General features: G+C 38.4%; 1 protein-coding gene and 1 long non-coding RNA gene across 3 annotated transcripts in view; one reads left to right on the top strand and one right to left on the bottom strand.

Moving 5' to 3' along the window:
• The window catches only part of NDFIP2 (Nedd4 family interacting protein 2), a 57,041-nt gene extending 45,831 nt beyond the window's left edge, over positions 1-11,210 (bottom strand). For both annotated transcript variants that reach the window (XM_037059403.1, XM_037059404.1), the window contains exon 1: positions 10,875-11,210. In XM_037059403.1, the coding sequence (XP_036915298.1) occupies positions 10,875-11,195 (321 nt within the window). In that variant the 5' untranslated portion in view covers positions 11,196-11,210. The remainder of the gene's footprint in view (positions 1-10,874) is intronic.
• Positions 11,211-11,409: 199 nt separating this feature from the next.
• LOC118996134 (uncharacterized) lies at positions 11,410-13,681 on the top strand. Its single transcript, XR_005068428.1, has 2 exons — positions 11,410-11,556; positions 13,029-13,681. It is a non-coding gene; the product is annotated as an uncharacterized LOC118996134 (long non-coding RNA).
• Positions 13,682-16,434: the final 2,753 nt, after the last annotated feature.

Here is a 16,434-nt window from a genome sequence, read left to right as displayed (position 1 = left end):
TTTTTTTAACCCCCAGGTATCTTTTCTTAAGAAATCTACAGGAAATAAGTCCCACTAATGTTAGGGGGTAAACCAAAAGGGGAGAAAGATTGAGAATTCAAGAAATAGAGGCTCCACATAGCAAAGTGACAAAGGCAAGTGCATGAGGCCTGTGGAACAAACAGTGCAAATGGAAACTGAGGATGGAGGGCTCTAGGAACACTGTCTATAAAGAGCAAAATAAAGTAACTTATAATTATTGGATGCATTTGACCATGCATATTATAGCTGAAGAGTAAATTTTGAAAAATCACCAAAGGATATGCAAAGAATTAACAACAGATACACAGAAAAATAAAGACTTAAAAATTAGGCAACTCTGCCCTGGCTGGTGTAGTTCAGTGGATTGAGCACAGGCCTGTGAAGCAAAGGGTCACAGGTTCCATTCCCAGTCAGGGCACATGCCTGGGTTGTGGGCCAGGTCCCCAGTGGGGAGTGCATCAGAGGCAACCGCACACTGATGTTTCTCTCCCACTCTTTCTCCTTCCCTTCCCCTCTCTCTCTCTATACATTAATTAATTAATTAATTAATTAATAAGGTAGCTCCATGAAAAATTTAAAGTTCTACAAAATATACTACCTGAGTCAGTCATGAACAGTATTTTCAGTCATAAAATGTAAACATTAATTTCTCATGTAACTAAAAATTAGATGCTTTTCGTATGTTCAATCCGCACAATAACACTATGAGGTATAAGTATCTATCCTAGCCTTACTTTATAGATGAGGAAGGTACATCACAGAGGGTAAGTAACTGACCCAAGGTTATAGAGCTTTTATAAGTGACGAGCCATGATTTGAACCCAGTAGGTGAGACTATGAACAACATGACCTGAAAAGGGAAAGCAGGACATGTAAGAAACAAAAAGTAAAATTAATAAATCAACAAGTAGTTGAAGATACATATGTGCGTATATTAAAAATACAGAGTTAAGCCCTGGCTGGATAGCTCAGTTGATTGAAACATCGGCTCATTCACCAACAGTTTTCATGTTCAATCCCCAGTCAGGGCACACGCCTAAACTGTGGATTTAATCCCAGGTCGGGGCACTTAACAGGCAACCAATCGATGTTTTTCTCTCACACCGATGTTTTTCTTTCCCTTCCTCTCTCTCTAAAAGTCAATAAATATGCCCCCTGATGAGGATCTTTTAACAAATACAGAATTAAAGCAGTTAAAAAGAGTTAAAGATTGCTTTCTTTTGAGGACAAAGGCTTGAAGGACAACAGGAATGGAAAAGGAAACTGCTATTTCTCATTACTTCTCTTTTGGTACTCAAACTTTTGAAAGTATACCTGCACTACTTTGATTTAAAAAACATATATACGTGCGCACACACAGGTGCAAGAAAACTTCTCCAAAAGCTGAATTCAGCCCACTGAGTTACGATGAGCTGCGGTTCTGGACAATCAGCAGGGCTCACTTACTAGGCAGCTGACTACCAGACCATGCCATCCCACCCAGGACCTCCAGGTCTGGTGTCACCATGAATAAAAGAAGTTAACTGTAAGAAAAGTTCTATGTCCCAGGATCTTTGACTTTAACGCAGCTGATAGCTTTACAAGTAACAAAATAAAATTTGACCTTTAAGGTCTGCTGCATGATTTTAAGCAGATTCTCTTTTGGACAACCTGCTATAAAATTAGAAGGCTAAAAAATGGTAACTAACTACACTTCTATAATGTCTGGAAACAGGTTTTCCTTCTTTCTATAGGTAGACCAAATAACCTAACCATGGTTAAATATCTTGCAATTGCAAGCAACCAATCAGATGAGGAATTACATAATACCAGAATTCATCTAAACAGATTCCTTGGCACAACTCTAAAAGCAAAATGCATACCCTAATTGTGGATATCAAGAATATCAACACTGTGTGAGTAAGCCAAGACACTGCTACTGTTACATAATAGAACTCTAAAGAACTGTTCACTTTATAAACATAGTATACCAGTAACCTCATGCATACTCTTGAAATCATTCAGCAAAGGCATTCATTTATCTCTTCAATAAGTACTGTTTACTAGGCACCTATAGTTGGCCTAAAACTACACTATATACTGTTATATAAAGGAACTAAACGCTACTTCCACTGAGTTTACCAAACAGACACCATGGAGTAAGGACTGTGACAGGTTTAAATGTACAATGTTCAAAGAACCCAGAACTTGCCACTAAAGGGTGGAAATGGAGGCAGAGAAGCAGAAGGTAAGGAAAAGTTTTCTGAAAAGAACATTTCAACAGATCTAGATAAAGAACAGATATTAGTCCTGGAGGAGGGAAGGAGAAAAGAGAAAATGGGAAGAATATGTTCAAAAGACAGAAGGCAAGAGAACCGTGGTTTGAAGGGGTGGATTAAGAACGGCGGGGGGGGGGGGGGGGGGNAGCGCTGGCCTGGGAACCACATGATTGAGGTTCGATTCCCAGTCAGGACACATGCCTGGGTTGCAGGCCAGTTCTCAGCAGAGGACTCACGAGAGGCAACCATACATTGATGTTTCTCTCCTTCTCTCCTTCCCTTCCCCTCTAAAGATAAATAAATAAAATCTTTAAAAAAAAAAAAGAAGCAGGGGCAAAAAAAAAAACAAAAAGTATTATAGTTCAAATATTTACAGCTCATGTGCAGTGCAGTATAAATCAAGCAAGGGATGAGGTAAGCAGAGGCTTGTTTTGTTTCTAAAAGTTATAAACAAAAACTAAAACGGTCTCTAGGTTATTTGAAGACCCTTCCCTTTTTGGGGGAATCACACACACACACAAAAAAAGAAAAGAAACTCATGCTGATATGAATGAAAGCTCCACCCAAGTGAGAATAAATGTTCTATAAAAACTGTCACTACTGGATTTCTTCATTCCAAGATCCAACAGGAGACAAATCCTTAGAGCTTCGAAATTAGTGATGAATGAGGTAAAAGCCTTTCCATTTCTTCTCTTATTCTCAAAGCCTCTGCCAATCAGCACGATTTCTTTATGTAATGTAACAAGTAATTCCAGAGAAACATCATAGACAATCTAAACCACAGCACATTCCTCAACTTTTAAAATATTAAATTGTTCATGTTCAAACAAATCTCAAAAGCAAGTTGAAACCCTGAAATAATCTGAGAGCTATTTTAGACTACTGCATTTCCTGACCTGCATTCGGCATGTCCTTACACTTACCCACACCTTAATTCCAGTTAGTGATCAAACTTTTGAAGAAACCATAACGACATAGCATGAAAACAGACACAGGATGATTTACAATCACATGGTACCCAGACTAGTGTCAATTACCACGATCTTGTCAGTAAATTTACACTTAATAAATGTAAGCAGAATGTATTCCAGTTATTTAATTTAAGGTTAAATGTGCTTGTGTGTATAAAGCACTTGGCAGTGTTCTCAGCATATTACTGACATCATGCAAAGTCATTACTGTTCTATTACTGCTACACTAGTATTGATAAAATGTATTATTTATTCCATCAAACTGCTTCATTTTCTTTAAACCACCTACCACTATCTGAAAGTATGCTTATTTATTTGTCTGCCTCTCATCCACCACAGTATGAGCCATAAGACAAGAACTTCACTGTCTTGTTCACCAGCACCTAAAACATAATTTGGTAGAAACAGTGCATAAGTTACTATTTACTAAGTGAATACATGAAGTTGTAGGACCTTTGTCCTACAATTAATCAATGATATCTTAAAAACTTCTCCCATACGTTAACTTAAGCATAAATCTCACAAGAGGTACTTAGAACCCTGACGCACCTGTGAAAAAAGGGAGCAGTTTAGAAGTACAAAGACACACAAAAACATAATTCAATATAATAAGTTCTCTAATATGGTAACTATCAATTTTTCCTCTGCCTTGATGTGATGACAAATGCAAGAAACTCGCCACTCCTCCTTCTTCCACTTACAGTTTGGAAGTGTTTACATTAAGGGACAGGATTGTATGAGGGAAATTAACCAGAAGGATATGGTACAGAACCTTAGATGAGAAATAAACTGGAAAAAATAAAACAGGAAAAAGAGAATACATTATGGTTGAAAAACTAATAATTTATTAAGTAGGTTCTAGACTCTATCAGTTAGTGCCTAAAAATTAAGCGGGGGCGGACACTGCTAAGATAAGGCACTGTAAAATACAGGAAGGTCAATTAAAGGAACATGTATGTTTAGAACAGAAATTTACACCTCAAAAATCCAATAAGCCACAAGAATGGCTAAAATTAAAAAGACAGACTATACCAAAATTTTGGAAAGGTGGTGGAGCAACCAAAATTTTCATTCAGTGTTGGCAGAAGTACAAAATTATATAACTACTTTGGGGAAAATTCTAGTGTTTTTTTTTTAAATTAAATATACTCCAACCTGCCCTGGCTGGTGTAGCTCAGTGGATTGAATGCGGGCCTACAAACCAGAGGATCTCGGTTCGATTCCCAGTCAGGGCACATGCCTGGGTTGCAGGCCAGTTCCCGGCAGGGGACACACCAGAGGCAACCATACATTGATATTTCTCTCCCTCTCTCCTTCCCTTCCCCTCTAAAGATAAATACATTTAAAAAATAAATAAATACATTCCAACCTTATTGCCCACTAATTCTACACAAGAGAAATGAAAACATGTCCACAAACAAACAAACAAACTGTATAAGCCCTGGCTGGTATGGCTCAATTGATTCAGTGCCAGCTTGCAAACCAAAGGGTTGCCAGCCAATTCCCAGTCAGGGCACCTGCCTGGGTTGTGGGCCAGGTCCTCAGTAGGGGGCACATAAGAGGCAACCTCACATTAGTGTTTCTCTCTCTCTCTTTCTCCGTCCCTTCCCCTCTGTCTCAAACTAAATAAATCTTTTTTAAAAAATTGTGTAAGAATATTCCTAATAGTTTTATCTATAATAGCCAATAATTGAAACAACCCACAGAGCGATGTATAAACAAACTGTACCACATTCATATAATTTATACAATAAAATAATATTCAGCAATAAAAAGAGATGAGCTATTAATATACACAGTAATATGAATCAATATCCAAAAATCTTCATGTAGAGCAGGGGTGTCAAACTCATTTTCACCGGTGGCCACACCAGCCTTGTGTTTGCCTTCAAATGGCAAAAATAATTTTAGGACTGGAAAAATGTAACTACTTCTTGACTGTTAAGGGGTTGAAATTACATTTGGCCCTTTGAAGGTAACTGGAAGGCATACATGGCCCCCGGTTAAAATGAGTTTGACACCCCTGATGTAGAGCGAAAGAAGCTTTGCAGACAGTATGCTATTTATTTGATTCTAGCATAGACAAAACTAATTTGAAGTGAAAAAAGCCAAAATCATGATCATGTGATAAGCAGGAACTGAAAGGGAGGGGCCATGAGGAAACTTTCTAGGGTGACAGTCATGTTCTATATGGCAGGTCCGTAAAATTCTTCTCTAAGGAGAACAACAAATACTGATTCAAGCTCTATGGACTGCGCCTCAAACACTCAGTCCTGCCACTGTAAGTGAATGAGCATGGCTATGTCACAATAAAATTTTATCTACAAAACAGAAGCTAGAACTTAATTTGCTGATTCCTTTTGTATTTGAAAGTCATGTGGGTCACACAGGTGTATGCATTTATCAAAACTCATTCAACAGGCAAATAAGAATGATGCATTTCACTATACACCTGCTTTACACCAAAGAGAAAGAACCATAAAGAAACATTAAACTGTAGGCCAGTGATTAAACTGCATATAAGCATGCAGTTTATAGTGACATACACATATATCTGCACAGAGGACACACCAGAGGCAACCATACTTTTCCATATATCTGCAACTTACTTTGAAAATATCAAAAAATAAGACTTGACAGATATACAGTAATACAAATATAGAACCATTAGTAACTCTAGATCCTACCTGGTAACTGTACAATCTTTCAACTTTTCTATCTATTTGAAAGATGTAATATTAAAAGTAGAGGAAGGAGGAATTCAATAAGAGGTCACTAACATGACTCATGCACTGCACGTGAAAGATACACTGGAAGATGGTCAGATGAAGGAAAAAAGTACTAAACAGGCTATTGCAATAGTATATGTCATAAAAAAACATCAACATTTAAAGAGCACAAAATAAGTTCACCAAGGTAAGTCAAAGAAGAGTAGAAAGTTTCTTCACATCAGAAATAAGGAAGAAGTTTTAAGGAAAAAGTTGTGTCATGTAACAAAAAATGATGCAAAACAAAAACTAAAAAGTATCTACTGTATTACGCAATGGGCAACCTTGATGATGTAAAAGCAGTGTGGTAAGAATATAAACCAGATAAAGAATACTGATACGTTCAAAAGAGACAAACAAGTGAAGATTGAAGGAACTGAACTGTGCCAAGAAAAGAAGGCAATAACTAGAGAACGACATACAGTAAAAGACTACAAAACTTCTTTAAAAGGGAAAACCAAAATTAAATTACACTGCACTTAAAAATCAACATTTATTATCTCATCCAGAACATGTTCTACTGGGCAAGGCAGTCCACCATGGGCCTGAGTGTCCCAACAAGTACATTCTTGTTGAGTGTGACAGTCTACAAAGCTTATCTATTTCTTGATACTGAGTGAATTCTTGTAATAAACCACATAGGCAACACAGAAGGTCAAGGTTACCACATGTTAACTGCCCTCCGAGGGAAAGGTAACTAGCTTGTTTGTTTGCTACATTGTTTTCTGCCTGCTAAAAAGTAATGGCCCTTGCTATGACCATTTTTCCAGTCATAGCAAGCTGTGACCCACTAGTGCATCCAGCTAGACCTATCACCCTCCTGGGTCCTGGTTACAAGGAAAACCTACACAAATATGCTGATGATCATGCAGCTTGCTACGCTCTGAGTAATAATCCCGTCATCTGTCTCTGACCTGGGGAGTCTCCTGTTCTCTGCCAGCAATCATGAAACACTGACATACTAATTTATTACCTCATAAATATGGTAAAATAAAATCTTAAGAGACTTTTCACAGTTCTTGACATGGAAAACAAAAAACTAGTTGATATTCAGGTTCTAAACAAAACAAGAGACACAAAGGTGGTCATCAGCAAAAATTAAAATATTTTCAATGTTTTATAATTTACATTATTCCTATTTATTTTTCATGTACCAGTCTCTATATTATATCTTTTACACATGTTACATTATATAATTCTCATAATACTAATGAAGCAGGTACTACTAATATGAGAAAATTGAGGCTTTAAGACAGTAACTAAGCCATATTGTAAACTGCACATCCTAAATATAAGCCCAGATGACTTTAATATATTTTTTATTTTTATAAATACTGAATGGTTTATTAACATTTGTTTTATTTTTATTTTTTATTTTTGAAAAAGATTTTATTTATTTATTTTTGACAGGGGAAGGGAGGAAGAGCAGGACAGAAACATCAATGTGTGGTTGCCTCTCACAAACCCTCTACTGGGGACCTGGCCCGACAACCCAAACATGTGCCCTGGCTGGGAACCGAACCACCGACCATTTGGTTTGCAGTCTGGTACTCAATCCACTGAGCCACACCAGGGCTCTAACACATTTTTTTAACCATTAATAGTCAACCTCCTTCCCAGCTGATTTATCAAGAGTAACTAATTCTCCAGATAAAAGAGCAAGTTTGATCCCCAGTCAAGACACATACAAGAATCAACCAATGAATGCATCAATAAGTGGAAAAACAAAGTGATGTCTCTCTCTTTTTCCCTCCCTCTCAAATCAATTTAAAAAAAAAGTATCTAGATCTTCACAGTGTGAATACTTCATTATGTTCACAGAAAACTAACATCTAGAAATGTTAACATAATCTTAAAATTTTCTTTAAAAATCTGGCCAAGGTGTAAGGAGAGCTAGGTTATACAAATCCAAACCATCATCTTCAGAATTTTTCATGGTTTCAATATGAAAATGTGTTTTATTATGCTAATCTATGTTACAAATCTTCTAAGACTATTAAGATCATTCTGGAACACAGTTTGGGAAACTACTACAAAAATATACAGTGCCAATTTAACTTTTACATAAAATAATTCTTTTGAAATCTTAGTAGTCAGCTTGTTACAGGCACATAATCCTTTAAAAAACAGAACATCAAAGTTAGAATGTAGCCTAACAGCTTCAAGCCATGTCAACTACTTCATAGTTCAGCAACATGGCTCATTTCCTACCAAACAAAACTGAATTTCCTGTAACACAATGAAACTACCTATGGTATCGGCTTTTTCTGAAATCAGGTAACAATCAAGGCTTTTTGTAGTTAGCCACTGCTTTACTTAACAAAATTCAGGCCAATTTAACATTGGAAGAGACCACAGAAAAAGCAATTTTCCACAAAAAAACTTGTGCATTGGTTAATGGTAGTAACTCTACCTAATGGTCTTGAGCATTGACAATAACTTCCCAGTATGGAAAGCTAAATTTAAACTCTCTCAATATGTGACAAATTAATAACTGCATACCATTTCACCCCTAAGCATACTTGCCTGTCCCCAACTTTACAACTGATACTCCTTATTGCTCAAGGTTATTAATCTTTCCAGAGTTTTTATATTTTTATTTTTTTAACTGAGCTAAAGGAAACCATACAAGCTGTGATCACCGTATAGGCCACAGCTGCAGATTGGTCCCTAGATAAATACTTTACAGGAAACCCATTCAGCTGCTTCTCTGGCTTATACCTACAGTAATTGATCAGGCCATTTCAACAAAACCAGATGAAATTACTATGTAGTAACAAGAATTAAAATCCAATTTAAATGATGGTAAGATTCACAAACATGCTGCCTTCCAAAGAAAACAAACTGATGTCCTACCTACTTAAAGTGAGGAGTTATCTTCAGAAAAACTGATTTCGACCTCTGCCCCAAAGGAATGCCTCCACCCATTCAAAGATGGAACTCATTTCCAGTTTGAAAAAAATAGTAAATATGATGATATTGTCCACTTATTTTGAAATGAATTTTAGAGAAGGCAACCTTAAAATTAAGAGCAAATTTCAATATTTTGGTAGTAGAAAAAATTTTAAACTAGTAATTAAGTGTCAAATAGTCATAACCACTGGAAGCAAATGTGACAATATAACAAATTATTTTAAGGTGCAGCTACATCAGTTAAAAATGTTTTGAGTAGTGATTTCCGTATGAGAACATGGTTAATTCTGATAAGCAAAATCCCCTAAGAATTCAAACCAGTTAATGCCATTCAGGAAAACAAACCAGAACAGGAAAGAAAAGGGATTACAAAAAGGAACCATTCCCATGGTAAAAGTACTCAATATTTACTTACTGCATTTTATTTTTGTTATCTCCAAAAATAAGAATGCCTTAAAAAAAACAAGATCACCAAACCCATATACACTGAAAACTCGAAAAATGCCTTACATATTGCCAGCAATGTTTTCCAAACTGTCCTGGAAAAAAAACCTGATAAATTTCCAAAGATTTCAGAATATGGATCATTTGGAGGTTTTTACAGGATGTAAACCAGGTGAAATGGAAGCATCACGAACTTTTGTCATAGAAAAATTCAAACTTGCATTGAGATTTCATCTTTCAGTAGTCTTCACCTTTGTCAAAATGCACTTATTAACTGAAATTCTTAGTTTACAAGTAAATTTCTCATGTGCAAATAGATTTGAAAGGTGAAATCTCCACTGACATGAATACTACATTTGTAAAATGTTATAAACAGTACTAATAACTGCCCATTAGCTGGAACAAAACACTGAACTATTGCTGAGTCCATCTTTTAAATCTGGGTTCCAATGACACCACCAGGATAATGGAGGGGAAAAATAATACAAGGTCCGGCACAAATAACGCCCCTTCTGCTTACAAAACGTTTTATTGCAAAATCAAAGCATGTAGGTCTGTAACATAACTATCACATTCAAGTACACTATATGACATTTTAAGTGAAATGTTCAAATTAAAACTATAAATTATTACACCCATATTAACACCCTACCAACCACTCAACCAGGCCTTATTTCTGCTGGACCCGGGATATTAGAAAATTTGACACTGAAAATAATAGACGTACACTTTTCACTCATTTCAACATAGAATCGTTTATACGGTTAAACTGGAAAATTCTGTACATAACGAAAAACTATTTTTCTAATAAGATTAGCATTTTTCTGGTAAAAAACATCCTATTTCCCCACATGAGGGTAGAAAAAAGTGGGGATAAAAAAAAGAGTAGTCACTTTCAGTATGTACTAACAAAATGGAAAAGGACAAAATGACAAGGTTAAGTAGAGCTCAGAGACCATATCAGCATCACGGCCACTCGCTACCGTTTTCCAAGCCAGCCCCCTCCTTTTTTTCTCGCCAAGTCCACGTCTGACCCTGCGTAATGCTTACATCTCCTCCCCCTTCCCCCACTCCATTTATGATGGCGATCACCTTCCCAGCAGGTGTGTGAACTCTGTACCATTTCCAGAAGACAATCCAGTGGACTGTCTCGGAAGTGTCTGAATCAGGGAATGAAGAAATGAACCAGAAAAGTGATAAATAAAACACGGGTTTTAATGAAATACACGGGTACAGGGTGTGAGGGGGGGTGGGGAGCTAGAAGGCGGGTCGGGAGGGAAGGGTCTCCAAGGGGTGCAGAGACAGGCTCCACAGATGTGAAGCAAGCAGGTCCGACTAGAAGAGCTACCAAAAAAAAAAAAGAAGGAAGAAAGAAAAAGAAAAGCCAGTACGTCCCCTCCGGAAATAATCCAAGAAAAAGAACTCTTGGGGGGCACGGCGGGAGACAGTGGTGGGTCCCCCAGAGGCGCAGGAGGCCGGGGCGGGGGCTGGGAACTCACCACCTGGTAGCGGCCAGTCCCCGGCTGGTGATAATCCATCCTGCCCTGTTCGGGATCCGGCTTCGCAGCCGGCGAGTCCCCTAGATGCTCAGCCCCCTCCGTCACCCCTGCCGCCGACGACGACGTCGCCGCAGGGTCCCTTCCGCCTCGGTTTCTGCCTCCGCGGTCACAGGGACAGGCCGCTTCACTTCCTGTCGCTCCCGCGGCTGCCGCGGAGACCTCCGCGTCAGCAGCAGCCCGATGAAGCTCCGGGGCGCCGCGCGCGCTACTGAGCATGCTCGGGATGGTCGCGCATGCCTGCTGGGTCCTCCGGCGTCCCATCCGCGGCGCTAGTGGAGGGGGCGTTGGTTGGGTGGGAGGAGATGGAAAAGTAAGACTAATCAACGAGAGCTGTGTAGGATGTCAGCCGGCCGAGAGTGGGCGGTGGCAAAAGGCGGGGGGCGGAGATCGCCGTCCTTGATTGGTCTGTTCTGTTGTGCGGTTTTCGCGCAGGCACAGGCTGGTGCACAACCGCACTAGGCAGAAGCAGGTATGGAGAAGGGAGGGAACGCATTCCTACAACGCCTGGGGACCTGGCACCCATTAACTAGCATTTCCTCGTATTACTCACAAGGCCTAGGACAATGCGGGGAGATCCACGTCTATGACATTTATAAAACGCTCATCATCAGTAAGATAAGAGGTATCTTGAAAATATTTTTTGTTGTTTTCCTCTTGGTACTAAAAGAAGTCCGTTTAGAATCCCCAAAGGACTCTTCAGCCGTATTCATATCTCACCATGGAAAGAGGCCTTTAGAGCCTTAGGTTATTGGGAGGATATAAGAAAATTATGAAATAATAGGAACTATTTTTGTGGTTATACATTAATAATCCGAAAGAGTTTAACAAGGAATCACTTTGTGTGTAACGTTGTAAGACACTCTCAGTGTGTGGTTAACCACATGTGACCTATGTCAGCATAGAAATGTCCAAACTTGTGGACAGTTTTTAGACTTCATCTGAGCCTAGTTGATGACATATGCCAGTTAGCAAGATCTCAAATACTCGCGAAGGTAATAGCTTTGCTGCTTCTTTTATGCATTTGATATTAACAAGGGGACTTAAAGAAGATTAGAGAAAGCGAGGTGGGGATTGGATTACTGTTAAGATTATGTGCTCTCTGGAGGGTTAAGGGGGTTAATACCCCCTTTCAAGGGTGTTACTTCTGGTATTTCAAAGGTGTGTTAACCTAGATGCATAGGAACAATGGGCAGGGCTGGCTTAAAACCTTTCATGAAAGTTATGTGCCTGGTTGTTGAGTACTCACCATGACCTGCCTGGTTAGGAATTTATGATCAGATCACCCTGTGAGGTTACTTTCCATAGAACCCTTTTCTTTTTTAAATTCACACCTACTGTGTGTGTATCTCCCACAGGGTACAGAGCATATTTCTCTAGGAAGTAGAAGAATGTGATGGGCAGCATAGGTCAAGGACCTTTTAACCCAAAGACCTGCCTTCTGTAAACTGAAGCTACATTATGATCCCACATGATTTAGCCCACCCATCTTTTTTACTTTTGACTCCTGAATTGCCAAAGGGGATTTCTGGAACGAAGAAGGCCAGTGGATGAGCCTCATTACTTGCTTAAATTAGAAAGAATAAGACAAAGACAAATTTACTGAGATCAACAACCAAAAACAAAATTATGCCTTCCTAATAGTTTGTTATTCAAAGTGTTCATCAGCTCTTCCTATCTTTGTCATCTTAACATATATAGTGGTAGAGAGCATTAATAGACTAACAATATTAAGAGCTAATAATATATTTACATTTCTTTAAACTTGCTTTCTTTTTAGTTCAGTTAACATTTTATATTTAAATAAACACAAGACATTTTATCATTTTACTATATAAGAGCTTACCCTCATAATTTCACGCAAATGGCATCGCCTTTCAGTGATCAAAACAACAGTCACTGATTTATAAAAACATTATTAAGAAAACTGAATAAAAAGAGCATAAATCACTTTTGGAAAAAACCTCACAGCTAATGTCAGCAGAGTGAAATTAGATTTTTACATCACTTATGGTCTGTATGGGTTATTTAGAGCTTAATTTAATATGTGCTTTTATTTTCATTAATCATTTATATGTCCATTTGCTTTTCCAATAGACTGCTGCTCTGGACAGAGGCCATTTTTTACACCCAGCTCGCCCAGAACTGTACTGAGAATACAGCAATGAAAACCAAAGACCTGACCAAAACCAGACATGCTGAATCCTGTTAGAGTTATAGGCTCTTTCAATTTTACCCCCCTCCCAAATTTTGTGGACATTTTGCTAATCTAGAGAACAGGTGAAAAAATTCAACAAGAAAGCATTTCCCCACCCAGTGGAGACGGAAGAGGAAAAAGCAAAAGTGAAGTAGAATGACACCTAACAGGTATTGAACACTTCTCAAGCCAGGGACAGCATGCATTATATCATTTCATACTCACAGCAACTCCACAGTGTCGGCACAACTGTAATCCTTGTTTAACGAATCGGGGGACTAAGGCACTGAAGGTTGAGGAACCTATCCAAAGCCAAATCTCTAGACAGTGGTGACACTCCAGACCCTCTACTGTTTTGAGCACCATGCTATTATACACCGCCCTCTATCCCCACTCCCCCAAAACCCTCATTTCTTTCTGTCCATCTCTACTGTGGAACTTGTACAGAGAAGACCAGAAAAAAAGTGATGCATCAAAAAGAGCCAATCCGACTTTCTTAAATCCTACCTTCTTGATCTTTGTTTAACAAGTGATTCTTTCTCATCTTCCCCCCCCCCCCGAAAAAGCCATTCTGAATTCCTTTTGCCCATTTCACAACTATGGCAGCTTGACCTGTAATGGGCCATCACAAGCGAGGCCCTGAGTTGTCCCACTAGGAGCAAGTTATGTGGGATGAAATGGGAATAACAATAGTCTTACCATTTTAGACACCTCACATGACATCCAATATTTTTAACCCCTAATCTGTTGGTGGCAACCGCTCTGGTTACCTAAGGAATTGGTGGTGGTGTACCACTATAAATTACCTCCACTGGAGTTTTAGAATTTTAGTGCACTTCACTAACACCTCTTGTTCTGGCCTACTTCATTTTCATCTCCAAATACATAGCCTCGAAAATTTTATGCGCCCCACACTACAGTGCTGGAGCAGACGTGGAGATAAGCAGACTGATTTCCTGTCAAGAAAGCACACTCTACCCAGCAACGAGGAGTGTGATTAATGAACAAACTCCAGCCTTTTTGAAAGGGTTTCCTTTAGCTTTCAACTTGAGGTCATGCTATTTTCCAGGTGGCACTTGGCCATTTACTGAGCAGATAAGGGTACAGGTCTAGCTACTTTTGCCTGACAATGGACCCCATTAAGAGGTAATCTTTGCTTCAGAGGTCCCTGCTGAACTGGCAGAGACTGTCAACTCTGCAGTATATTGTGACGATTCTCCCTACCCAAACCTTTCTGCTTTCACAGATGTTAACCCCCCAATAAATCTCTTAAATTTGTAACTATTCCAGCATCTGCTTTCTGGAGGACCCAACCTACATAAGTTCCAAGATGTAAAGTGATTGAACACTGGTAATATTATCAAAATTGCATTAAATGACTATAACTTTTGTACTAGCTCTTTTATGTATCGATGTTTTATCTCCAGAATAACTCTCAGTACCTTCCACTGTTATTATTTTCTGGTGAGGACATGATGCATCTATAGCCTCCCACTAAAAATAATTTTGATGTTGTTCTCCAGAGTGATGTCATCAGGTCACAAAGTCCCCTTTGCTTGGGACATACTTCTCTTTGGGAATGCCTCCTACCTTCCTAGGAGCAGTCATTCCCTTCAAATGTAAACTGATTTCTTATCTTCCTCCCTATTCTCCTCTTCTAACCACATGGGCTAAGCCGCATATACATACATGCAGCAGGATTCTTTGTTGAAATTCCCATCAGTTAAAAAGCAGTAGATGCCACTACCTGCAGATGGTTGTCCACAGAGGCCTAAAGCACAAGCAAATGCTCCATGTTTTCCTTGCTTTTTCAGTGATTTTGATTATTTTATTACTTCCTATACAACATAAAACATACTGCATAGAACTACTACTCTGGTAGTTCTTGATGGTCAATGTGGCCATAGATCTTAATAGTTAATTGCATTCATAATATTTATGATTTTATATATTTAGAATGATTTAAAAAGGTAAAATTACAGTATCTGAAGATTTCTACATCTGCCTAATAAAAATTCAGTAGCCATTTTTTATACATTAAATTCCAAAATACCATACTTTGCCGTGTGTAATGCACACATTTTTGCCTGAATTTTGGGCAAAATAATTTTGGGCAATTTTGGGAAAAATAAGGATATGCATTATACAGTGTAGTACTAATTCTAAACTATAGAAATGTTTTTCTTTTATTTATGCTTATATATTAAAAGTATAATTCTAAAAAGCAATAATGATATCTGTATGCAAAATAATACCCTGGAATATGATCATCAGCTTTGTTTCTAAATATAAATAAGTAAAAAATTGAATTAAAAATTTTTAATGAAAGATTTTTTTCCTGAAAATTTGGGCCAAAAATGAGGGTGCATATTATAAACAAGAGTGTACTATACACAGCAAAATACCGTATATTTAGAAAATGCAAGAAACTATTATTGGTTTTAGTAAATGAAAATAAGCATAACTGTTGCTCCAAAGTTTTATCTCTATTACTATGTATATGGCTCTTATAAGCATTTATAGATTTGAACTTCAATTTAGCCTCACATAATCTTCCTTATTTCACTGGTTCTGAGATTTCTGTCATCTGCTCAGCTCTATATTACAAGAGGAAATCTAATGTGAACAATTTGATAATCAGGTATCTACTTTCCCTCTTTTTGTTCTTGTATAGTGCATTGGAAGGATCTAAAATACATCTAAATTTTGTTATCAGTCAGGATTCAACCAAAAACAGAATCAATAGAAGATAGTGTTAAAACTTCAGCCCCGACCAATGTAGCTCAGTGGGTTGAGCATCCCACAAAACAAAAGGTTCAACTCCACGTCAGGGCGCATGTCTTGACTGCGGGCCTGGCCCCCGAGAGGCAACCTATTGAAATTTCTTTCACACATCCATGTTTCTCCTTCCCTCTTTCCCCTTCCCTTCCCCTCTCTAGAAATAAATAAAATCTTTTTTTTAAGAAATGTATTGCAGACTCTCCCTCTTGGCAGCGTTCCCACACCTTTCCTGTCCCTTTCTTCTTCCCCCCCAGGCACGTTACCTTTGCCTTTCCCTCCTGTAAGCTCCAGGAGCCCTCCTTTTGCTTCTGTAACTTGTTTCCTGAGCCTACACAGCCCAGCTGGTTCACTTCTACTACCTTTGTAACTTTATAAATAAACTTTCTCCTATAGTTTGGAAAAAGGAAAATAATTTATTGCAAGGAATTGGCTTACACTGTTGTGGAGGCTGGCTAGGTGACTCCAAAATCCATAGCACAGGCCATTGCAACTCTAGAAGAGTTCCAGAAGCTGCTGTCTACAAGT

This window comes from Sturnira hondurensis, unplaced genomic scaffold (assembly GCF_014824575.4).
Source record: "Sturnira hondurensis isolate 20B ecotype Veracruz unplaced genomic scaffold, ASM1482457v3 Scaffold0010812, whole genome shotgun sequence".
In the NCBI taxonomy this organism is placed as follows: domain Eukaryota; kingdom Metazoa; phylum Chordata; class Mammalia; order Chiroptera; family Phyllostomidae; genus Sturnira; species Sturnira hondurensis.
Note: the sequence above shows the minus strand (reverse complement) of the source record. Positions and strands in the feature narration are given on the sequence as shown.